The 24,305-nt window shown below is 53.5% G+C and overlaps 1 protein-coding gene across 1 annotated transcript in view; it reads left to right on the top strand.

Moving 5' to 3' along the window:
* The window catches only part of GPI (glucose-6-phosphate isomerase), a 30,126-nt gene extending 10,327 nt beyond the window's left edge, over positions 1-19,799 (top strand). The window contains exons 5-18 of the mRNA XM_047793786.1: positions 213-296; positions 437-583; positions 1,574-1,645; positions 2,379-2,423; positions 3,753-3,806; positions 13,784-13,844; positions 14,261-14,304; positions 14,447-14,599; positions 15,504-15,633; positions 15,772-15,848; positions 18,715-18,843; positions 19,063-19,138; positions 19,224-19,290; positions 19,397-19,799. Coding sequence (XP_047649742.1) covers positions 213-296; positions 437-583; positions 1,574-1,645; positions 2,379-2,423; positions 3,753-3,806; positions 13,784-13,844; positions 14,261-14,304; positions 14,447-14,599; positions 15,504-15,633; positions 15,772-15,848; positions 18,715-18,843; positions 19,063-19,138; positions 19,224-19,290; positions 19,397-19,532 — 1,275 coding nt within the window. The 3' untranslated portion in view covers positions 19,533-19,799. The remainder of the gene's footprint in view (positions 1-212; positions 297-436; positions 584-1,573; positions 1,646-2,378; positions 2,424-3,752; positions 3,807-13,783; positions 13,845-14,260; positions 14,305-14,446; positions 14,600-15,503; positions 15,634-15,771; positions 15,849-18,714; positions 18,844-19,062; positions 19,139-19,223; positions 19,291-19,396) is intronic.
* Positions 19,800-24,305: the final 4,506 nt, after the last annotated feature.

Here is a 24,305-nt window from a genome sequence, read left to right on the forward strand (position 1 = left end):
GGAAAGGGAGGAAGGGAGAGACAGAGAGAGAGAGAGAAGGGACTCATTGGGGCTAAGAATGGCAGGGATCTAACTGACACCAGGGTCTCAGTAGGCCCCTGCCAGGGCCCAGAAGTTGGGTCTGGGGCATAAGGATAGGGAAGTGAGATGTTCGTGAGCAGCAGTTTATACTCGGGGGTTTGGGCTGATCACATGTCCCTGCTCTGTGCCAGCGTGTCCGGAGTGGTGAATGGAAAGGGTACTCGGGCAAGTCCATCACGGACGTCATCAACATTGGCATCGGCGGCTCTGACCTGGTAAGGAGAGGGCTGCCTTGGCGCAGGGGCGGGGGCGGGCCATCCAGAGCCTTGTTTTCTCCACAGATGGCCCCTGGCTGTCCTCGCCTCTTGTAGGCTCTGGGATCTTATTTCCTGATGCTTCATCTCCCTCCCCACAGGGACCCCTCATGGTGACGGAAGCCCTCAAGCCGTACTCTGCAGAAGGCCCCCGGGTCTGGTTCGTCTCCAACATTGATGGGACCCACATTGCCAAAACGCTGGCCACCCTGAACCCCGAGTCGTCCCTGTTCATCATTGCCTCCAAGGTATGGGCCTCAGACCCAGCCTGGCTCCCCATCCTGTGTGTGTTGGGGGGGTGGGGGCAGGGCACATGGGTGCTTTGCCCCTGCCCTGAGCCAGCCGTGCTTTTTGGATGAGGTCAGCACAGCTGCCCTCAGACTGTTCCTTATCTGGTGGCAGACAGTTTCCCTAGTGACAGTTCAAACTGGCCTTCATCTTGAGCTCCATTCACTCACTTTGTTGAATCTGTGCTCCCTCTGGGACCATTCCCGTCTTTCCCAGAGATCTGTGCCTAATATCTGCTCCTTTCTGATCCCAGAGCCGTGTCCAGATAGTGTAAGCATTTTGGTTTTTGTCCTTTACGCCTCATTCACTCATATCCATGTGTATCCAATATTAAGAACTCCGTCAATTCTGGGAGTTCCCATTGTGGCTCAGTGGAAATAAATCTGACTAGTATCCATGAGGATGCAGGGTCAATCTCTGGCCTTGCTCAGTGGGTAAAGGATCTGGCATTGCTGTGGCTGTGGTGTAGGCCAGAGGCTACAGCTCCGATTCAACCTCTAGCCTGGGAACCTCCACGTGCCACAGGTGCGGCCCCAAGAAGAAAAAGAAAAAAATTATTCCATCAATTCTGAGATACAGCCTAGTCTGGGCTGAAGAGAGCCCAGGCATGGCCGCAGCCCCTCTCCTGAAAGATGCTCTGGGCTTTGACCACTAGCAGGTTTGCTGGGGGCAGGTGGGCTTATGGCTCTTACTAGCCTTCCCCTTCCTCTGTGTGTGAAGTCCTGGAATCACAGAGCAGAGTGACGCTGTTACTTCCAGGCCCCTGCCCCAGACACAGCCACCGGGTGAGTCTTTGTGGACACGTGAGGGGACGTGGGGGGGTGTAACACTGACCTGAATGTACAGCTCCGTGTGATAACTGGTCACCCACTCAGCCTCCATGGCTGAGCTCAGGCTCAAGGACACAGCGACCTTGGCGGGGGACCAACTGCTGTGCTTTCTGCCTGCAGACCTTCACCACCCAAGAGACCATCACGAATGCGGAGACGGCGAAGGAGTGGTTTCTTCAGTCGGCCAAGGATGTGAGTCCTGGGTGGGCAGTACCCGGACTGGGAGGGGCAGGGTGGGTCTGCCCATCCCCTTTCAAGGCCACGCCTAGCCCTGTAGCCCTCTTTCTCCTGAAGTTGGCACCAAGAGATAGCCCTTCTGGTAAAGATATTTGGCTTTGAAGTTCCCATCCGTGAAGCAGGGGAAATGAATCCGACTATGATCCATGTGGTTGCTGGTTCGATCCCTGGCCTCATTCAGTGGTTAAGGATCCAGCATTGCTGTGAGCTATGGTGTAGGTTAGACTTGGCTCGGATCTGGTGTGGCTGTGGCTGTGGCATAGGCCGGCAGCTGTAGCTCCAATTGGACCCCTAGACTGGGAACCTCCATATCCTGCAAGTGCAACCGTAAAAAGAAAAAAATAAAAAGGTACTTGGCTTTGTCAGCCCAGACAAGCCAAGTGTGGCAGACCCTGCTCGCACTACTGAGGACCCTTTCTTTAGGGCCACCGGTCCTGTGGGATCCTTTCCACCCCTGGCCACATCAGCTTTACAGGGGAGGCACATGGGTAGGATGGGCTGGCTGGCCTCTGACCACCCCTGTCCTCTCTGCCTTGACACGGGGCTCCTCCAGCAGCCTTGGAAATGAGGACTAGGAGCAGTGGGGTCATCCCCTGCCTCAGGACCTTGGTTTCTCCAGAGGCAGGAGGGTCACTACGCTTGGGGGCCCGCAGGATGTCTGTGGTATAACTCATCTCCTCTCTTGCAGCCCTCTGCAGTCGCAAAGCACTTTGTCGCCCTGTCTACCAATACTGTAAGTGCCATGGGGGTTCCCATACTGCTCCCTGGGAGGCCCCAGGCCAGGTCAGGGTCATGGCCTTGCAAAATCCACAAGCTGAGATGCACTTCACAGGTGCAGGATCTTGGTTCAGCTGATGGGGTAGAAGGGTTGGGTGCCTCTGAAGGATGTGAGCCGCAAAGCATCCTTGCCTTTTCTGCGAGGCAGACAAACCTCTGCTGCTACAAGGGACTTGGCGTTGGTGAGATCACGTTATCCTCTCCCTTCTTCCAGGCCGGGCTGATACCCAGAACATTCCACGTACAGGACTCCCTTGTGCTCAGCCTCCCTGCCGCTGGCCTCTCCTCAGATGGGATTTGCTGAGTCATGGGGGGGCTGCATCCCATTTCTCACTTGAGGGTGTTAGTTAAGCCCCAGTGAAGGGGGATGACTTTGCCCAGTGATTGCGTGAGTCAGTGATGCCAGGATTAGAACATGGGATTAGAACGTGGTTACCTATCTGCCAGTTCCTCCTGGCCCAACTTGTGCCCGGTAGGGTGGAGTGCAGGGCAGGCAGGGGCTGCATTCCATGAGTCACAAGGAAGGCAGACCTTGCTGAGAGCTTGCTGTGTGATGGGCTTTGTGCTGGAACCACACTCAGGTCCTCCCGATGCCAACCCCTTCCGTGCCACCCTCCCCCACCCCCACCCATGCCTCCAGTGCTCACCTGCCTGGGGAGGACACATGAGGACACCTTAAGGGTGGCCAGCCACAGACCACTGTCTGCCTCCTGCAGGTAGAGCTCAGCCTGGCCGGTACCATGTCTCCTTGGGGCCTAGGGAGGGGTTGCTGACTCTGTCTGCCCAGGGATAGAACAGGACCAGTCATCCCCTGAAGGCTTCCTGGGCTGGAGACGCCATCCCAGTACTGGAAGGGCTGGGCCGGGCTCCGGGCTGTGTGTTTCCTGTCCTGGGAGGCAGCTCCTGCCCACACTAGGGTTCCAGCTCTAGGCTCTCAGTTTCCCAGAAGTCTTGTGGGGGGTCACACCCAGAAGGTGGCTCTTGCAGTGCAGCGTGTGGGCCAGGTCCTTGCGCTGAGTGAGCAGCCCCCCTTCAATGAGAGGGCCCCACGGGTGCCACAGGTGCGCCAGAGGCGAGCTGGCCTGGTATCCAGCTCCGGGGGTGGGCAGGTCCCGGTCCCGCCCTGGACTCCCAGGTCAACCAGCCCAGGCCAGTGGGGGCTCTGCGGAAGGTGGGGATGCTGCCGCGGCGGCTCGCGCGGTGCACCTTCTCGTTCCCCAGAGCTCCCGTTCTCATCTGGCTAACCCAGGCTTCCTTCCCCCTCTCTCCCTGTGCCCTTTTACAGACCAAAGTGAAGGAGTTTGGAATTGATCCTCAAAACATGTTCGAGTTCTGGGATGTAAGTAAAAGCACTTCCCTGTGGTGGGTGAATTACATGTCCTTTGCCAAGGCAAGCTGCAGAGGAGGGGCTGTGAGGTCAGGTCAGCGTGTAATTGAGCACCTGCTGCATGCCTGGTCTTGGGAGAAGCCAGGAGGTCCTCAGAGAGGCTTGTGGGGCAGAAGCAGCTCAGAAGCAGGATCACGCTTCCACTCTCTCCAAGGGAAGGGCCAAGCTTGCCAGGCCAGGTGACACTCCCCTGGGTGCCTGCCGGCAGCCCCCACCATGGAGTAACCAGAGCCACCCGTCCCCCTCGCTAAGCTGAGGTTTTGAGTTATTCTCAGTGATGACCTTTCCCTGAACAGCAGCCGCAGTCATTAAAGGCCAAGGGGCAGGGTGAGGCCGAAGGTGTGACTGGGAAGGCCTGGAAAGGAGCTGCAGGAGCAGCTGGAGGGCTGCGGAGACGAGGTGCCAGGCCCCAGGGGGAGGTCCTGCGGGGCAGCTTGCAGAGCAAATATTGCCTGAGTGGCAGCACTGCAGGCCACTTCAGTGACAGGCATCACAAGGACTCAGGTCTGCTAGAGCCAGAGCCAGTGCCAAGCAGTGTGCAGGTGCTTTCCTTGCAGCTTGCTTGAGTGCGACCGAGGGGTGAGAAGGGCTCCAGCTGCAGGGTGCAGGGAAGGCTTGGGGGTGCAGAGAGGCAGTGCAGGGTGTGGCGTGGGTGCTGTGAATGCAATGAGTGTGGCTCTAACACGTGACCGCGGCAGGTGTACCTAAGAGAGCATCATCCACTTGGGATTTCCCCACTGGGGCTGTTGCCAGGGCTTTATACTGAAAGCTCGGTGCTAGGCGGCAGCATCTGGAGCTGTCCTCTCTTTTGAATGTCCTGAAGGCCTTGGAGCCTGGAAGAGAATTCAGCCCTGAAGCTCTAAGGCATCTGTTGTGTGTAATGAGTTACCTTCTTTCTAGAATGGGCCTAGTTAATGTACCATCCTTGGAAGGATTGAGAAGAGTCACTCAGATCCTTTTCTGCATCCTGTGGCTCAGATGAGGAACCCCGGTCAAGAGAGACTGTGCAGAGTCTAACAAATGTTGCATGCCTGACACAGGAGGGGAGGCGCCTTCCACCTCCTCCCCAGGATCTGGAGCCTGAGCAGGCGGTGGTCAGGGATGTGGGGGGGCTCCCGCAAGCCAAGGAGCCCAGCACAGCAGGGCTGTGTCCCAGCCTGGGTTTTCATTGCCTGTAACCACCCAGCCTGCAGAGCTGAGTGGGGGGTGTGGCTTAGGGAGAGACCTGAGTCTCCCAGGTAAGACCTAGGAATGTGAATTGGGCACAGGAACGTGGGGCAGGGGCTGGCCAGTGAGGCCCGAGTGGCCAGGGTAGGCGCACTGGAGGCCTCCTGGGCCAGGCCAGACATGGAGGAACTTGCCCAGGTCACCAAGGGTGTATATTGCTGAATTGAGAAAGTGACATCTGAAGATCCAGGGATAGGTGAAATTTCTGGATCTAGGGCCTCTCAGGTGAGATAGAGGAGTCAGGATAGACTTAAGGATATTGTGCTGGCTCTGAGGTACCATCAGAAGAGTCTGGTCTGGCATAGGTACATGTAAGTGGTGAGGCCCCATCAGCTGGGCTCAGTCATGGGGCAGCCTCGTGCGTCGGGATCAGGCAGAGGTGTGGTGGTAAACTGTGGGGTCCTTCAGGGCCCAGCCAGAGTCAGCACATGTTGGAGAGCTCATTTGGGCTGCTGAGGTCTGAAGAGGAGCCAGGACAGGCACAGGTGAGTTCTGAGGAGGCACCAGGACAGGTAAAGGTACAGGTGGGGTCTGTGAATTCTGGAGGAATTCAGATATTTGGAGATGGTTCTCTCGAGTGGAGTGTGAGGAGCCAAAGTCATGTACAGGTACTTAAACCCAGATCCATGAATCTGATTTAAGATGTATCCGCTGGAGTCTCTCTGGTTCTGAAAAGAGAGCTTCAGGCCGTGGGTGGCTCATCCCTCAAGTGAGGTGATTAGAACTCAGGCTTAGGCAAACATAGGTAAGTCCCCTCCACCAGGTCAACCACCAGGTTTTCAGCATCCTGACCAGGTGTGATGGGCAGAGCTCAGAGTATTGTAGGGGCCTCTGAGGATCCATAGCCAGCATGAGGCATGCTAGGTGGCACTGGGGTCTGACTGGATGGCGTTTGAGGAACCAGATGAGGGGGAGGTCAGGATGCACCTGCTTCTAAAAGGTGAGGACTAGGGAGTTGGGGCAGGTGAAGAACAGACCGGTGGGCTGACTGAGGAGCCATGTCGGTAAGACTCAGAATAAGAGGCTCGTGTTAGATAACTATCCAGAGACTCTGTCTCTAGAAGGGTCAGAGGCCCACGTCACTCAGACACTGGCACCCGTGGGCTCTTCTGAGGTTTCCCCCAGGCCGAGGTAAGCAGCTGGGAATCTGTCAGTTCCCAGGGAAGAGTCTTTTCAGGTTAGGTTTGCACAGTGGGGTCTGCCAGAGGTCATCTCTAGACCATGTCTGTCGGAGGTCTCAGGAGCTGGAATCAGACAGGTGTGTTTAACTAGGGGAGGCCTAGGAGCCAGATTAGGTCCATCCAGGCAGAAGTGGGTAAGGATGCGGGAGCCGAAGGTAAGCACAGACTCGGTAAGAGCTGAGTATGACAGATGGGAACTGGAAATCCACGATCAGGTCCAGGTCAGACTGTGTCCTCATCAGGTGTTGTCTGAGGAGCTCTGGTGATGCTCAGGTTGATGGTTCTGGAGATGGTCCTCGGTTCCCTGGGGAAAAGACTGAAAAACCAGAGTCAGGTAAAGAGGTGGAGCATTACATCCATCCACCTGGAAGGTTCACGAATTCTGGGTCTGTCTCAGGTACACAAAACAGGTCTGTTGGGTGAGGTTTGAGGTTTGTGAGATCCAGGTATGTCCGTTTGGTTCTTAAAACAGGTAAGGTCAGAGCTGCTGAGGTCAGTCCCTGGTTTGCATTCTGAATCTGCGGAGCTAGGTTCCACCACAGGGGAATAGAACTGATTGTTTTAGGTAGCATCTATAAAACCAAGAGCAAGCCAGAGGTAGGTTGAAAGCTGTGTTAGGTTCATTAAAGTCCATCCCACAGTTGAAGTCAGGCACAGGTAGGTAGAGCAGATCTGTCAGGTGAGGCCTGAGGAGCGAGCCAGGGTTAGGCTCATCTAGAAAGAACTGGACCTCTTAGATGACCTTTGAGGATCTGGAGTGAATACAGGTGGATAGAGGTAGGTATCTCAGGTGAGATCTGAGGAGCTGGCAGTGGACATGGTTGAGACCGTCTTGATCTCCCAGGTAAGGTCGAGGTAGGTAGGTGGAACTGCATCCCTATCTGTCTTGTAGAGGTTTCTTGAGGATTTGCATCCAGGCACAGGTATGTGCAGTTGAATTTCTCAGGTAAGGTCTATGGGTCAGCATCTTGCACAAGTTTTATCCATGGGTCTGTCAGTTTGAATTAAGCACAGGTAGGTAGAGTAGGGTTTGTCTGTGGAGTCAGGATCAGGGCAAGTTTACAAAACTAGGTCTGTCCAGTGAAATCTCAAAGTCACAGCCAAGTCCAGGTAAGAAGAACCAAATGTCTTCGATGAGCTGTGACCTGCTGGGATGAGGTAAAGGTAGTCAGAGCTAGCCTGCCAGGGGCAGCCTCAGGAGCCGAGAGCAAGCACAGGTAGGTAGAACTGACCTGCCAGGTGTGGCCCAAGGAGCCAGAGTCAAGCACACAGGTAGGCAGAGCTGGTTTGTTAGATACAATGTAAGGAGCCAAGGTCATCAATAGGTAGGTAGCACTGGTCTGCTGGGTATGGTCTGAGGAGTGAGGGTCAAGCACAGGTAGGCAGAGCTGGTCTACTAGGTATGGTCTGAAGAGCCAGGGTCAAGATACAGGTAGGAGGAGTTGGCCCATCAGGTATTGTTGGAGGAGTCCAGGTCAGAGACAGGTAGGTAGAACTGGTCCAATAAGCGTGCTCTGAGGATCCAAGATTATGTACAGGTAGGTAGAGCTGGTCTACTAAGTACAGCCTAAGGAGTCAGAATCACTCCTGTACAGGTAGACAGAGCTGGTCTACTGGTACAGCATTAGGACCCAGGATCCTGTACAGGTAGGCAGACCTGACCATGAGATATGGCTGGAGGGGCCAGGGTCAGAGACAGGTAGGCAGACTTGGTCCATTAAGTATGGTCTAAAGAGCCAGGGTCAAGCCATTCAGGTAGGTGGAGTTGGCCCATCAGCTCTGGCTGGAGGAGCCAGTGTCAAGAGAGAGGTAGGTAGAGCTAGTCTCCTTTGAATGAGCTGAGGACTCAGCGTCATGGACAGGTATACAGAGTTGGTCTGCTAGCTGTGGTCTGAGGACCCAGGGTCATGTACAGGTAGGCAGAAGCTGACCATCAGGTATATGGAAGGAACCAGAGTTAGATACAGGTAGGTAGAGATGGTTCACTAGGTACAGCATGAGGACCCAGGGTTGTGAACAGGTAAGCAAGCTGGTTCACTAAGTATGGTCTGAAGAGCCATGGTCAAGCCATACAGGTAGGTAGAGGTAGCCCATCAAGAACAGCTGGAGGAACCAGGGTTAGAGACAGGTAGGTAGAACTGGTCTGCTTTGTATGCTCCGAGGACCCAGGGTCATGTACAGGTAGGCAGAGCTGGTCGGAGGACCCAGGGTCTTGTACAGGTAGGCAGAGCTGGTCTGAGGACCCAGGGTCATGTACAGGTAGGCAGAGCTGGTCTGAGGACCCAGGGTCTTGTACAGGTAGGCAGAGCTGGTCTGAGGACCCAGGGTCATGTACAGGTTGGTAGAGTTCTCCCATCAGGTGTGGTCTGAAGACCCAGGGTCAAGCCACACAGGTAGGTAGGGTTGGCCCCTGAGGTATGGTTGGAGGAGCCAGGGTCAGAGACAGGTAGGCAGAGCTGGTCTGCTAGGAATGGTCTGAAGAGCCAAGGGTCATGTACAGGTAGGTGGAGCTGCTCTACCAGGTATGGTCTGAGGACACAGGATCATGTACAGGTAGGCAGAGCTTGTTTTCTAATTATGGTCTGATCTCCCAGGGTCATGTACAGGTAGGTAAGAGTGGGCCTATCAGGGATGGTCTGAAGAGCCAGGGTCAAGCCACGCAGGTAGGTGGGCTTGGCCCATCAGGTATGGTTGGAGGAGCCAGGGTCAGAGATAGGTAGGTAGAGCTGGTCTGCTTTGTATGATCCGAGTACCCAGGATCTTGTCCAGGTAGATAGAGCTGGTCTGCCAGGTATGGTCTGAAGAGCCAGGGTCAAGTCATATGGGTAGGTAGAGTTGGCCCATCAGCTATGGTCTGAAGAGCCAAGGGTCATGTACAGGTAGGTGGAGCTGGTCTACCAGGTACGGTCTGAGGACCCAGGATCATGTACAGGTAGGCAGAGCTTGTTTTCTAATTATGGTCTGATCTCCCAGGGTCATGTACAGGTAGGTAGAGTTGGCCCATCAGCTATGATCTGAAGAGCCAAGGGTCATGTACAGGTAGGTAGAACTGGTCTCCTGGGTATGGTCTGAGGACCCAAGGTCAAGTTCAGGTAGGCAGAGCTTGTTTTCTAATTACGGTCTGAGGACCCAGGGTCATGTATAGGTAGGTAGAGTTGGCCCATCAGATATGGTCTGAAGAGCCAGGCTCAGAGACAGGTAGGCAGAGCTGATCCACTAGGTGTGGTCTGAGGACCCAGGGTCACATACAGACTGGTCCTCTAGGTATGGTCTGAAGAGCCAGGGTCAAGTCGCACAGGTAGGTAGAATTGGTCCATCGGGCCAAGCCTGTCTGCCAGGTGTAGTCTTTTTTTTTTTTTTGTCTTTTTACCATTTCTTGGGCCGCTCCTACAGCATATGGAGGTTCCCAGGCTAGGGGTTGAATCGGAGCTGTAGTCACCGGCCTACGCCAGAGCCACAGCAATGCGGGATCCGAGCCACGTTTGCAACTACACCACAGCTCACAGCAACACTGGATCCTTAACCCGCAACCTCATGGTTCCTAGTCAGATTCGTTAACCACTAAGCTACAACGGGAACTCCTGCCAAGTGTAGTCTTGAGGAGGCCTAAGGCGTAAGGGTTGAACGCAGGTGGGTAGAGTTGGCTTTTTCAGGTGTTGGATTCAGGCAGAGGTATGTACCCCTGGTCTTTTTGTGAGGCCTGAAGAACCATAGTAAAGCCCTGGTGGGTAGAGCAGCCCCAGTTCAGGCCTGTGCCATGGGGTCTTCTGTAGGTAGGCAGAACACTGGGCTCATAGGAGATCTGGGGGTCCTAAGTTAGCTGGGGTCGGTAGATGCGGCTGTCAAGGAAATACTTTGAGGCCAGACCTATGTACACTTGAGTCTTACAGACGAAGTCCGTGGAGCATGGTTCTGACTCGGGTGTTGACCCAGGTCCTAGAGGTTAGGCCTGGGGGCATGGGTTAGTCACAGGTAGTAGAACCACATCTCTCAGGTGGGGTCTGCTGAGCACAGATATGCAGAGATACTTGTGTCTGATGAGGTCTGAGGCTCCTTGGTGAGGTGTTGGTGCCACGGTTAAGCAGAGGTTGGTAGTTTAGGTTCTGTTTGCGAGACATGAAAAGCTGAGTGCAACATAGACGATAGACCTGGGTCTTTCATGTTAGGCCTGGAGCGGAAATCGGGCCCATGGAGACAGAGCCAGATCTCTCAGGAAGGTGGGAGGAGTCTTGAGTTGGGCTCAGGGAGGTGGACTTGGGTCTGTTGGTTGAGATGTGAGGAGTCAGGGTTAAGCACAGAAAGGTAAGTGAAGCCTGGCTTATTAGCTGAGCTGTCTGGAGCCTGCCTCTGACAGGTGTGGAACCCTGTAGTGTGAGGTACCAGAGTGGGCGCCTGCCTCCCAGGTGAAGCCGCTGTGTCTGTACCCAGTGCTTCGATGTTGACCTGGCTTTGTCACTGAGTTTCTGGATCAAGGTCACATGGACAGCAGTTCCCATCGTGGCTCAGCAGTAACAAACCCAACCCAACCAGCATCCATGAGGACATGGGTTCTACCCCTGGCCTCACTCAGTGGGTTAAGGATCCAGCGTTGCCATGAGCTGTGGTGTAGGCCGGCAACTGCAGCTCTGATTCGACCCCTTTGCCTGGGAACTTCCATATGCCTCGGGTGCAGCCATAAAAAGCAAAAAAAAAAAAAAAAAAGAGAGAAGAAAAAGAAATTCATAATCAGTATGGCTGGTAAGGCCTGAAGAGGTAGGTCAGGTGCAGGGGCGGGCCCTTGGTGATCAGGATCAGGCACAGTTAGGTGAGTAGCATGGACTCTAATCGAGGGAAGGCCAGGGTCATCACAGGTATGTACATCTGGGACTGCCTGAGGAGGTCTTGTGTTCAGGTAGGAGAGGTAGAATGCACTGAGCCAGTCAGCCACCTGTTCTTAGCACCCCACTCAGGTGTGATGGGCAGAGCTTAGGGTGTTGCAGAGGCCTGAGGACTTGAAACCAGTCCAAGGAGCGGTCTGTTGCATTGGAGTCTGGTTGGCAGGATCTGGATTAACCAAGTGAGGAAAAAGGTTAGATTATACCTGGTGAGACAGGGTGAGGTCTCAGGCTCTGGAGCAGGTGAGGCATAGAATATAGAACTGACCGAGGAGCTCCATGGATAAGGTGTGATCTGAGAGAATGACTGCAGGTAAGAGGGAGGTCTAGAGACCTCTGGTGCTGATTTGAGGTCTCAGAGGCTCAAATCAGACGCCCGCTTTGCTGGGCTCTGCAGGGCTTTGGGCTCTCCCAAAACAAAAGTGAAGTTGGAGAACCTGAACGTAGCAGCCTGGAATCTCTCCGTCTGAGGGCTGGCCATCCGTTCAGTCCAGTTTCTGGAATTGAGTGTGTTAGGTGAGATCTGAGAGCCTGTGTCAGGCATGGTATGGTCTGTGGGACTATGACTATCAGGTAAGGTTCCCCCAAATCCAGACCCCTTCCAGGTAAAGAGCCCCATCATTCATTACCCAAGACAGAACCTCTGGGCCACACTTGATCCTCTCATTCTTCCAATTCATCCTATTGAGTTGAACATCCTGAATCAGCAGTCTGCACCCCTCTATTCAGGGTAGCATCATTCTTTGAATGACCACTGGGGCTCCTATGTGGTGTCCTGCTTCCATTCTCATCTCACCCATAGACTTCTTTGTTCTCCAGCCTTGCCTCTCAGCTTCTACCCTCCAGTTCTCACTCCTTCCTTCACCTTCCAGATTGTATCATGCTTCTTCCTACCCAGCCTATCTCAGTGGGCTCTCAGAAGAGAATTAAGCACTAATGGGGAGTTCCTGTTGTGGCTCGGTGGTAACTAGTATCCATGAGGACATGGGTTCAATCCCTCACCCAGTGGGTTGGGGATCTGGCATTGCCATGAGCTGTGGTGTAGGTCAAAGACTCGGCTCGGATCCCTTGTTGCTGTGGCTCTGGCGCAGGCTGGTGGCTACAGCTCTGATTGGACTCCTAGCCTGGAAACCTCCATATGCTGCGGGAGCGGCCCTAAAAAGCAAAAAAAAAAAAAAATGTAAGCACTAGTGCACCAAGGCACCCATTGGATACAATGAATTAGCATCTCTCCTTTGCATCTGGAAACCAACCTTGGACCAACCTTGGGAGTATGGGTAAATAAAGCCACTCAAAGTATTGTCTGTGGGGCTTAATTCTCTCACTGTTGAGAAAGCCTGCTCTTGCCACAGCACCTTCACATGTGCTGTTCTGGCTTCTGGAATGCTTCTCCTCCCTCAGTGCTTCTCTGGGTAATGCTTGTTCTTGCTTCAGCTCTAGGCTCACGCACCTGCAGGGTCCTTTATAATTGGTTTCAGTACTGTATTTCCTTTCTCCCAAGCGCTTGTATCTCAGTTTCACATTTATTGGCATGATTGTTTCATTTCTATCTCCCCCCTATCCCGTGGATTGTTTCCATTGCCTATGCTGGGCACATAGTAGGTGCCCTCAGTAGTTGTCAGGAAGATGTGAATGGAGTTCTCAGGACTCTGATGATACAAAGTAGAGTCTGCACTGTGGCAGGAGCCAGCACAGGGTCAGTGGTCGGCCTCAGTGTGTCTCTGGCTAAGGCTGAAGATCAGTCAAGCCAGGTATGAGCCCTTAGGCCTGTAAGTGTCCTGGGAGGCAGGGCCAGGCACAGGTAAGAAGGGCTGCATCTGTCAATACAGCCTGAGGAGTCGGGAATGAGCACAGGTATGAGGCTCGGGATCTGTCATCAGAAGAGGCAATTCCAGGCCCAGGTATGAGGCACTGGGTCTGTCGGTATCGGAGGAGGTGGGGGCCAAGGCCGGGCAGGAGATCCTTGTTCTTTGGTTGTTCAAAGGAGTGTGTGTAGGCACAGGTATGAGGCGCTGGGTCTGTTAGGGTTTGACACAGGCATGGGTCCCGGGGTCTCTTGGTGTCCTAGGAGGCACGGCCAGACGCAGGTATGGGATTCGGATTTGTTACTGTCCAAGGAGGTGGGTCTGTCGGTGTCCGAGGAGGCCGGAGGTGGCCCAGGAATGAGGCGCTGGTTCTGTCAGTGTCTGAGGAGGCTGGACTTGGCTCAGGTATGAGGCACTGCTGGGTCTGTCGGTATCTGAGGAGGCCGGACCTGGCTCAGGTATGAGGCGCTGGGTCTGTTGGTGTCTGAGGAGGCCGGATCTGGCTCAGGTATGAGGTGCTGTTGGGTCTGTCGGTGGCTGAGGCGGCCTGATCTGGCTCAGGTATGAGGCGCTGGGTCTGTCGGTGGCTGAGGAGGTGGGGCCTGCCACGGTAAGGTCTTGGGTTGAGTCTTGTGGTTCTGGTCAGTCCCATGTGTAGTCTGCCCTGTCGGTCAGCTCAGTGCCAGCGCCTGGCCTGCTGTCTTGCTTGCCAAAGGTGGGTTGGGCCCAGGCCCTCCAAGCTGCACCTCAAGCGTGGCTCTCAGGGGACAGGTTTCATGGCAGGAGGGAGGGGGGGCGGGGTGCGCCAACCCTTCCTCAGCACCTTTTCCTATCTCTCCTAGTGGGTGGGAGGCCGCTACTCGCTCTGGTCAGCCATCGGACTCTCCATTGCCCTGCACGTGGGTGAGTGTGTGTGCTCCTGTCTTGGGAGACAGTGCTGCAGTCTAAGGTCAGGGTGGGGGCTTGTGTCCCTGAACACCTCCCTGTCCCCACAAAATGCTGGCCACTCTGCCTTGGGCTGGCACCATTCTTCTGGGTCAGGGGGGCAGGGCCGAGTTTTCTTTCAGGTTTGCAGGCTGGCCTGTCTCCCTGCCCCTCACAGCCGTGGTCCTGTTCATTCCCATGCCAGGCGGCATTAGAGCCGCCTGTGTGCACAGAGCTGACTCTGATTAGAGAGGCTTTCTGCCGGCCCAGGTTCTCCCGGATCCTGTTTCTTCTGGCTCCACTGCCAGACTCTCCCTAATTCCAGAAGAAGCTGCATCCGTGGCCAGGAGGCATAGGGCATGGCCATTTCTGTTGACGCTGCTTTTGTGTCGTAGGGTTTGACAACTTCGAGCAGCTGCTCTCAGGGGCTCACTGGATGGTAAGTGACGAGAGGTGTGTCCTCTGCCAGGCGCTGGCCAGAGGCACACGGCTGGTCCAGCTCGCCCCACCTCACCCCGCCTCCGTCCCTCTGGGGCAGCTCCTCGGCTCCCCTCAGGGCCCTGGCCCCCTTCTCATTTCAGGACCAGCACTTCCGCACGACACCCCTGGAGAAGAACGCCCCCGTCCTGCTGGCTCTGCTGGGTATCTGGTACATCAATTTCTTTGGGTGTGAGACGCACGCCATGCTGCCGTATGACCAGTACCTGCACCGCTTTGCTGCCTACTTCCAGCAGGTATCAGCTGCCAGGCCAGGCCAGGCCCTGGGTCAGGGGGCCCAGGTTCTGGAGCTCCTCCAAGGGCCGTTTTCCCAATACCCCTGGCCATGTCCAAAGCCCACCTGTGCTCCCCATCTCGTGGTGAATCTTTGTAACCAGGATCTTTGTCAGTCGAGTTTGACTCCCAGAGGAGGGCATGACCAGTTATCATGGGCCCTGACCAGTCAGGCCGTGGCTTGGCTCAGGGCATGAGCCTCAGCTGGGCCACTTCCTTCTTGGAGTGTCCCAGTAGGGACCTGGGACCCCTACGGGTCCCTCCAGAAAAGCAGATTTGCACCCCGTCTGTGGAGCGTCTTTGGACCTCACAGCCCTCTGCCCCTGGCATCTCCCTGCTGGAGCAGCCCCTCTCCTGGGCCAGATTCAGCTGTGGGCAGCCCATCCGTGTCTGTCTCTGCTTTTGTTGAGCACAGTCCTGTCCCTGCTCTGCAGCCCTTGGGTAGAAACAGCAGACTCACCAACACTGGAAGGTGGGTCCTGGGGTGGGAGGAGGGGCCAAGGCCCCCCAGGCCCAGAGTCTAGTTGAGGTGACGATCCTCAAAGGCTGTAGCCTCTGGACCCCGGCCTGCCTCTCCCTTAAGTTAGCTGAAGATTTTGTGACCAATTTCTACTCTGAGGGAGGTTCTCCCTGGACCTCCGTACCCACCTTCTCCTGCTCATGGGTCCTTCAGAGCAGCCTACGCCAGCAAGCTTGTGGGCTGTGCGCTCACAGGTGAGGGGGATACCAGGATGGTGCCCGTGGACATCTCGCAGGGGCAGGGCAGGGCAGGGCAGATGAGCCCGGTGCATCCAGACAGGTGTGGGGCGTGGGGCACAAAGGAGCAAGACTTGCAGATCGAGGGCTGGGTTTCTGGCCCCGTTCCAGGGTGACATGGAGTCCAACGGGAAGTACATCACCAAGTCCGGCACCCGTGTGGACCACCAGACGGGCCCCATTGTGTGGGGGGAGCCAGGGACCAATGGCCAGCATGCCTTCTACCAGCTCATCCACCAAGGTAGGGACCATCTGGCCTGGGCAGGAGTGCCGCTGGGCAGCAGAGACTCCTCCATGAGGTCAGCGTTCTCCCGTAGGCCAGAGGGGTGGCTCCTGTGGGTGGAGGTAGGTGCCTGAGTGACCACGGTGCCCTTCACAGGTACCAAGATGATACCCTGTGACTTCCTCATCCCGGTCCAGACACAGCACCCAATACGGAAGGGTTTGCATCACAAGGTAAGAGCCGTCATTCGGACTGTCTTCATGTTGGCTTAGGGTCACATCACACCCAGACCTTTTTTTTTTTTGTCTTGCCATTTCTTGGGCCGCTCCCGTGGCATATGGAGGTTCCCAGGCTAGGGGTCGAATCGGAGCTTTAGCCACCGGCCTACACCAGAGCCACAGCAACTCGGGATCCGAGCCGTGTCTGCAACCTCCACCACAGCTCACAGCAACACCAGATCCTTAATCCACTGAGCAAGGGCAGGGACCGAACCTGCAACCTCATGGTTCCTAGTCGGATTCGTTAACCACTGCGCCACAACGGGAACTCCTCTTTTGTCTTTTTAGGGCCGCACCTGCGGCATATGGAGGTTCCCAGGCTAGGGGTCCAATCGGAGCTGTAGCCACTGGCCTACACCACAGCCACAGCAACGCGAGATCCGAGCCACGTCTGCCACCTACACCATAGCTCACAGCAACACCAGATCCTTAATCCACTGAGCAAGGCCAGGGATCAAACCCGCAACCTTATGGTTCCTAGTCAGATTCGTTAACCACTGAGCCACAACGGGAACTCCACCCAGACTTCTTAATATTCATATGTTAATCAGCAGTTATACTAATTTTCTGTCCCTGCCACCACAAGCTTGGTGGCTTAAAAACCACACCCATTTATTATCTTGGTTTTTGTGGGTCTGAAGTCCGGCAGGCTCTGCTGGGTCTCTGCTCAGGTTCTCACAGGCTCAAGTCGAGGTACCGCCAGAACTGTGTCCTTTCTGGAGACTCTGGACGGGGGCAGGGAATCTTTTTCCTTGTTCATTGAGATTGTCGGCAGGATACAGTTCCATATGGTTGCAGGACCAACGTCTGGTTTCTTTGCTGGCAGCTGGGGATCATTTTCACCTTCTAGAGGTCCCCTTGGCTGTTAATCTCAGAACCAATGAGGGCAGGTTGCCTCTCCTCTGCCTCTTCTTCTGTTGCATCTCTCTGGCTGACTCGCTTGCCTTCTGCTTGTGTTACTTTTTTTTTTTTTGCTTTTTAGGACCACACCCGCAGCACATGGAGGTTCCCAGGCTAGGGGTCCAATTGGAGCTACAGCTGCCAGCCTACATCACAGCTACAGCAATGCCAGATCCAAGCCGCAACACCACAGCTCACGGCAACACCATATCCTTAACCCACTGAGCGAGGCCAGGGATTGAACCCGCAATCTCATGGTTCTAGTCAGATTTGTTTCTACTGTACCATGATGGGAACTCCCTATCTTCTGTTACTTTTAAGGGCCATATGATTACAATGGGCCGCCTGGATAACTCCTATCTTAAGGTCTGTAACCTTAGCACCTTCTGCACAATCCAATCCGCCTGGCCATGCCATGGAATATACACAAGCATTAACAGCAGGGGGGTAGGGGGTGAGGTGAAGCTCCTGGAGCCAAGATCTTGCCTACCACAGCAGCAAAGGGGAACCCGCCCAACTCCTGACCTGACAAAGTCCTCAAAAAGGACTGATCGTGCCTTATCTCGGGTGTGCAGAGTAGTATGGGTTACTGTGGGCACGGGCTTTGGACTCAGAGTCCCAGGTTTGAATTCTGATTCTTCTGTCCAGAAGGACAGAGGTTTTGGTGCTGTCGACCTGAGGAAACTGAGGCTCAGCTAGAAGAGAGATGATGCCCTCTCCCCCTCAGGATCTGAAAAGATAGCTCTTGGTAAATTTCTTAACAGGGCCCTTGGCAAGCAGTACATAGTCATTAAAGGGTAGTTCTTTTTTTTTTGCCTTTTTAGGGCCACACCCACAGCATATGGAGGTTCCTAGGCTGGTCCAACTTGACCAGCTGCTGGCCTACAATGCCACCACAGCCAGGCCTGATCCGAGCCACGAGTGCAACCTACACCACAGCTCACAGCAACGCCAGATCCCTAACCCACTGAGGGAGGCCAGGGATCAAACCCGCAACCTCGTGGTTCCTAGTCGGATTCATTTCTGCTGCGCCACGACAGGAATTCCATTAAAGGGTAGTTCTGGTTGTTACCTGCTCTCCGGTGTCATCAGATGTGCTCTGCCATTCCACCCCTCGCTCCAAATAAGCTCTGGAGTAGGGGTGAGCAGCCTGACCCAGACTGAGACTAACCCTGACTGGGTAGTGGCAGATGATCTTGTCCCTCTGCCTGAAGCTCAGATAGTACTTCTGAATGGTACTGGAGACGTTCCCTCGTGGTACAATGGGTTAAGGACCCAGCATTGTCAATGGTGTGGTGCAGTTTGCAGCCATGGTGCAGGTTCAGTCCCTGACCCAGGAACTTCCTCATATCATGGGCATGGCCAAAAAATTTTTTTTAAATATATTCAGGAGTTCCCGTTGTGGCACAGTGGAAACGAATCCGATTAGGGACCATGAGGTTGCAGGTTCGATCCCTGGCCTCGCTCAGTGGGTTAAAGAACCGGCATTGCCGTGAGCTGTGGTGTAGATCGCAGATGCAGCTCCAATTGGACCCCTAGCCTGGGAACCTCCATATGCCGCAGGTATGGCCCTACAACACACAAAAAAACAATAATAAAAAATAAATAAAATAATCGTACTAGAGGAGTTCCCATTGTGGCTCAGTGGGTTAAGAACCTGACTAGCATCCATGAGGATGCGGTTTCAATCCCTGGCCTCACTCAGTAGGTTAAGGATCCAGTGTTGCCGTGAGCTGTGGTGTAGTCACACTTGCAGTTGGGATCTGGCGTGGCTGTGGCTGTGGTGTAGGCCGGCAGCTGCAGCTCTAATTCAACTCCTAGCCTGGGAACTTCCATATGCTGCAGAGGCGGCCCTAAAAAGAAAAAAAAAAAAATCATTTTAAAAATTTAAAAAAATGGTACTTGATGTCTCTCTTGTCAGATCCTCCTGGCGAACTTCTTGGCCCAGACTGAGGCCCTAATGAAGGGGAAGTCGACGGAAGAGGCCCGGAAGGAGCTGCAGGCCGCTGGGAAGAGTCCAGGGGACTTTGAGAAACTGCTGCCCCACAAGGTCAGCACTTCTCTTCAAGTGGGCTTTGGGGGCGCACGCTGGCATTGGATGGATAACGTCATGTCGCCAGGCCAGGGGCTGGGGGTGGCTTGTCCCACACGGTAAGCGGGACTGTCCTCACAGACCTGCCTGCCCCGGCCTCTGGGGCAGGGTGTGCTTCCCTTCCGAGGATTTGGAGATCACGACTAACTGGGGGACATTCCTGGGTGTTTTCTGAAGGTCTTTGAAGGAAATCGCCCCACCAACTCTATTGTGTTCACCAAGCTCACGCCGTTCATCCTTGGAGCCTTGATTGGTGAGTGAGCGGGGAAGGTCCCGGCTTGGGGGAAGTCAGACTGGACTGCTAGAGCCCCAACCTGTGCCCTCTGCCGCCTCTGCAGCCATGTACGAGCACAAGATCTTCGTCCAGGGCGTCATCTGGGACATCAACAGCTTTGACCAGTGGGGGTGAGTTGCTGACTCAAAGGGAGGGTGGGAAAGGCCTGCGCGTTGGCGGGTAGATTTGACGAGCAGTGCCAGAAGCTTGCTCATACCATTCCCCTCTCCCTGGCAGAGTGGAGCTGGGAAAGCAGCTGGCTAAGAAAATTGAACCGGAGCTTGATGGCAGCAGCCCAGTGACTTCTCATGATTCTTCCACCAATGGGCTCATCAACTTCATCAAGCAGGAGCGTGAGGCCAGAAGCCAATAAACTTGTGCCCCACTGCAGTCCCCGCTGTGACTGGTCCTTCTTGTCCCTTCTGCCCAGAGTCTGCACTGCATGGTCCTGCCCTCTGGTTTTGGGTTTGGACCATAAGACCTTTGGGGGAAGCTGGTCTGGAATTGCCACCCCTGCCCTCTCCATGTTCATGCCCCCTCTGTTTTAAAGTTGGCTGAAATGTTTCGGTGCAGCTGAATTTTCTGACCCATGTTCACTGTTCATAACCAGGTAGAAAAATAAAGATGCCATAAAGGAGGACGTAGGCTTAGCTGCTTCTTTGTCCTGAGGTGGGGTTCTCTGCAGGAGTCAGGGTACTCAGTAGGAGCAGTGGTTGCCTTGATTGAGGCTTGACTGTAATTGGTGAGCAGATCCAGAATGGAGGATGGTCCCTTTCAAAGAGAGAGGTGGGGCAGGGCACGGTCAAATCAGGAGGGCACTGTGGCCTCTGCAAGATCTTTTCTCCATCCACACTTCTCACCACTGGGACTTTGGAGGGTTGTACATTTTTGTTTGCTGGATGGTCTTTAAAAGGCATGCTGGAGTTCCCATCATGGCTCAGTGGTTAACAAACCTGACTAGGATCTGTGGGGGGGGCAGGTTTAATGCCAGTGTGTTAAGGATCCGGTGTTGCCATGAGCTGTTGTGTAGGTCACAGATGAGGCTCAGATCCGATGTGGGTGTGGCTGTGGCTGTGATTTGACCCCTAGCCTGGGCACTTCCATATTCCACGAGTGTGCACCTAAAAAGCAAAAAAAAAAAAAATTAAAATTAAAAAATAAAATAAAAGACAGGTTGAGGTTTTGTCTTTGGGTGAATTCCTAACCCAGATCAAGGGTGATTACTAACTCCTGGCCAAAGGCTTGGGTAATTCTTTTATAAGGAAGATAATGAAAAACAGGATTTTTGAACAAACTACCTTTGTATCTTCTACTTAAAGTAGTTCCATTCAAGATATTTATTTTTGGAGTTCCCATCATGGCACAGCAGAAACGAATCCAACTAGGAACCATGGGGTTACGGGTTCTATACCTGGCCTCACTCAGTGGGTCAGGGATCTGGCATTGCCGTGAGCTGTGGTGTAGGTCGCAAACGTGGCTCGGATCAGGCATTGTTGTGGCTGTGGTGTAGGCTGGTGGCTACAGCTCCAATTGGACCCCTAGCCTAGGAACCTCCATGTGCCGAGGGTGCGGCCCTAGAAAAGACCAAAAAAAAAAAAAAGGAGTTGATGTGCAGAATTGATGGACATGGTGGTAGCTGAGCTTTCTAGACTTATGTCCTATTCTATGACTGAATGATCTGGGCCAGGAACCTGCTGCCCCTTTCACAAGGCCCTGCTCCTCTCAACGCTGTCCTCAGCTTTGGCCCCATCTCCTGGGCTGTCTACATGGAGTTGTCCTCTGGCTTGGTCACATGCTTTCCTTAAGACAGGGAAGCCAGGACCTGTGTGTATTTTCTGCTCCTGTAAAGAGAAGGCAAACTGCACACATGAATGCTCAAAGGCATACTCTAATTGTAGAAAGTGACCATACAGGTGCAAATGGCCCCTTAAAATAGATAATACTCAGAAATTGTCAGCACGTCTTATCTTCCTGCTGGTGAAGTGCTTTGTTTTTTTGTTTTAATTCCAAAAGTGAATGCCCACTTCTCCCCACTTTTGTAGCAGTGATGGAAAGATGCCCTAACAGTCAAACTGTTGAAGCCCCTGTTGACCCACCCCCTTTCTTCACATAGCTGATGAAAAGTGAAGGCCTTTTCTCATCAGAAGCACCTTCTCTATTACAAGGGAGCAAGCACACAAAAAAGTCTCTAGTGGAGTTCTCCTGTGGCCTATTGGTTAAGGACTTGGCATTGTCACTGCTGTGGCACAGGTTCAGCCCCTGGCCTGGGGACTTCTGCATGCTCTGGGTGAGGCCAAAAAAAAAAAAAAAAAAAGTCTGAAGAGAGGAAAATTCTAGATGGTGGACCCTCTCAGGCTAACTTGGCTTCACACAAAGGATCTCGTAGCAACAGGACCACTGAGTTCCTCTAGGCCAGCTTCCAAGTCTCATGTCTTCACTTAGGCAGGAGGAACTAGCACATGCCAACTGGCCATATGTCCCTGGTCCCTGTCTTGTTCCGCTCATCACCACTGCTGTTGTCACTTGCAGCTTCCACTTATCCTACAGTTGCTGGTTGTTGTCTTTTTTTTTTTTTTTTTTTTTTTTTTTCTTTTTAGGGCCACACCCAAGGCATATGGAAGTTCTCAGGGTAGGGGTTCCTAGCTGCTGGCCTACACCACAGCCACAGCAACAAAGGATCCGAGCCACATCTGCAAGGCCAGGGGTCAAACCTGCATCCTCATGGATGCTAGTCAGATTCGTTTCCGCTGTGCCACAACAGAAACTCTCTGTTGTTAAGTCTTGAATGGTGTATTAGACTTCTGCAGAGGAGCAGAGACAATAGGATGTGTTTGTATGTCTCTATATGGACGCATCAGGAGATTTATTATTGAGAACTAGCTCATGAGATTAAGGAAGCCTAGAAATCCCACAATGTTTCCCACAATCCCCTGCTGTCTACAAACTGGAGACCCAGGGAAGCCAGGGGTGTAAGCCAGTTTGAGTCTGAAGACCTGAAAACTAGGAGGCCACTGGTGTCAGTCCCAAATTCTGAAGGCCTGAGCTCCAAGAGCTCCAATGTCCAAAGACAGGAGAAGATCCATGTCCCAGCAGAAGAGAATTTGCCCTTTCTCCACCTTGTTCTCTTCTGGCCTTCAACAGATTGGACCATACCTGCCCACACTGCTGAGGGCAGATTTTTACTCAGTTTACTGATTCAAATGCTATTCTCATCTGGAAACACCATCACAGACAATGCCAGAAAAAATATTTTACCAGGAGTTCCCACTGTGGCACAGAGGGTTAAGAATCTGACTGCAGCAGCTTGGGTCACTGTGGAGATGCAGGTTCCATCCCCTGCAGTGGGCTACAGGATCTGGCATGACTGCATTGGTGGCACAGGTCAAAGCTGTGGCTCAGAGTCAATCCCTGGCCTGGGAACTTCCATATATCATGGTTGCAGCCATAAAATTAAAAAAAAAACAAAAAACAAAAACATGTTTTACCAGCCCTCTGGGCATCCCTTAGCCCAGTTAAGTTGACACATAAAGTTAACCATCACAAATAGTTCTTCAGGAGTTCCCTCGTGGCTCAGCGGTTAACGATCCTGACAAGGATCCATGAGGATATGGGTTCCATCCCTGACCTTGCTCAGTGGGTTAAGGATCTGGGGTTGATGTGAGCTGTGGTGTAGGTAGCAGACATGGCTCAGATCTGACTGGGCTCTGGCATAGGCCAGCAGCTGTAGCTTCCATTCAACCCCTAGCCTGGGAACTTCCGTATGCCTGGAATGCAGCCCAGAAAACAAAAAAATTGGTTTAGAGCTTCTTGTGGCTCAGTGGTCACTGTAGTGACTTGGGTTGCTGCTGTGTCGTAGGTTCGATCCCTGACCCAGGAACTTCTGCATGTCCTGGGTGGGGACATAAATAAAAATTTTTTAAAATAGGAGTTCCCATTGTGACTCAACGGGTTACGAATCCGGCTAATATCCATGAGAATATAGGTCTGATCCCTGGCCTCACTCAGTGGGTTAAGGATCCTGCATTGCCATGAGCTGTGTTGTAGGTTGCAGTCTGCTGGGATCCTGCATTGCTGTGACTTGTAGTGTAGCTTTGATTCCACCTGGGTACTTCCATACGCCACAGGTGCAGCCCTAAAAGGCAAAAAAAAAACCAAAAGTAAAATAGCAATAATGGACCACTCTGTGCCTAACACCAAATTTGAACAATCATCAACCCAGGGCCCATCTTAATTCATCTATGCCCCCTCCCATCACATAGCAAATCTCAGATATACCATTTCATCTATAGGCATTTTGATGTGTCTTCTCTAAAAATTTAGGATTGGAGTTCCCATCATGGAGCAAGGGAAACGAATCCGACTAGGAACCATGAGGTTGTGGGTTCGATCCCTGGCCTCGCTCAATGAGTTAATGCTCTGGCGTTCCCATGATCTGTGGCATAGGTCCCGGCCGCGGCTCAGGTCTGTCATTGCTGTGGCTGTGGTGTAGGCTGGGAGCTGTTGCTCCGATTGGACCCCTAGCCTGGGAACCTCCATATGCCGAGGATGCGGCCCTAAAAAGCAAAATAAATACATAAACTAAATTTAAAAAAATAAAAATTTAGGACTTTCTTGCCGGCTTCTCTGGGAGTAGGGTGGGGTGGTAGTTGTTAATAATAGACTATTATCCCACTTGTTTCAGATAAAACTTTTTGGCAGGACAACTTTGCAGTAGATGGTGCGTTGCTCCTCTCTCCGCGCACCACGAGGTACAGAACATTTGTCGCTCGCGAATTTTTTTTTTTTTCCTTGTCTTTTTGCTATTTCTTTGGACCGCCCCCGCGGCATATGGAAGTTCCCAGCCTAGGGGTCGAATTGGAGCTGTAGCTGCCGGCCTACGGCGGAGCCACAGCAACATGGGATCCGAGCCGCGTCTGCAACCTACACCCCAGATCACGGCAACGCCGGATCGTTAACCCACTGAGCAAGGGCAGGGGCCGAACCCGCAACCTCATGGTTCCTAGTCGGATTCGTTAACCACTGCGCCACGATGGGAACTCCTCGCTCGCGAATTTTGACCTTCAGGCTCTGAACAGCATCCCTCGGAGCCAACGTGAAGGGGGCGGGGCCGTGTAGCGGCCGAGGCGGTGCGCGTGCGCAGAGAGCT

The sequence above is a fragment of the Phacochoerus africanus genome, chromosome 8 (genome assembly GCF_016906955.1).
Source record: "Phacochoerus africanus isolate WHEZ1 chromosome 8, ROS_Pafr_v1, whole genome shotgun sequence".
In the NCBI taxonomy this organism is placed as follows: Eukaryota; Metazoa; Chordata; class Mammalia; order Artiodactyla; family Suidae; genus Phacochoerus; species Phacochoerus africanus.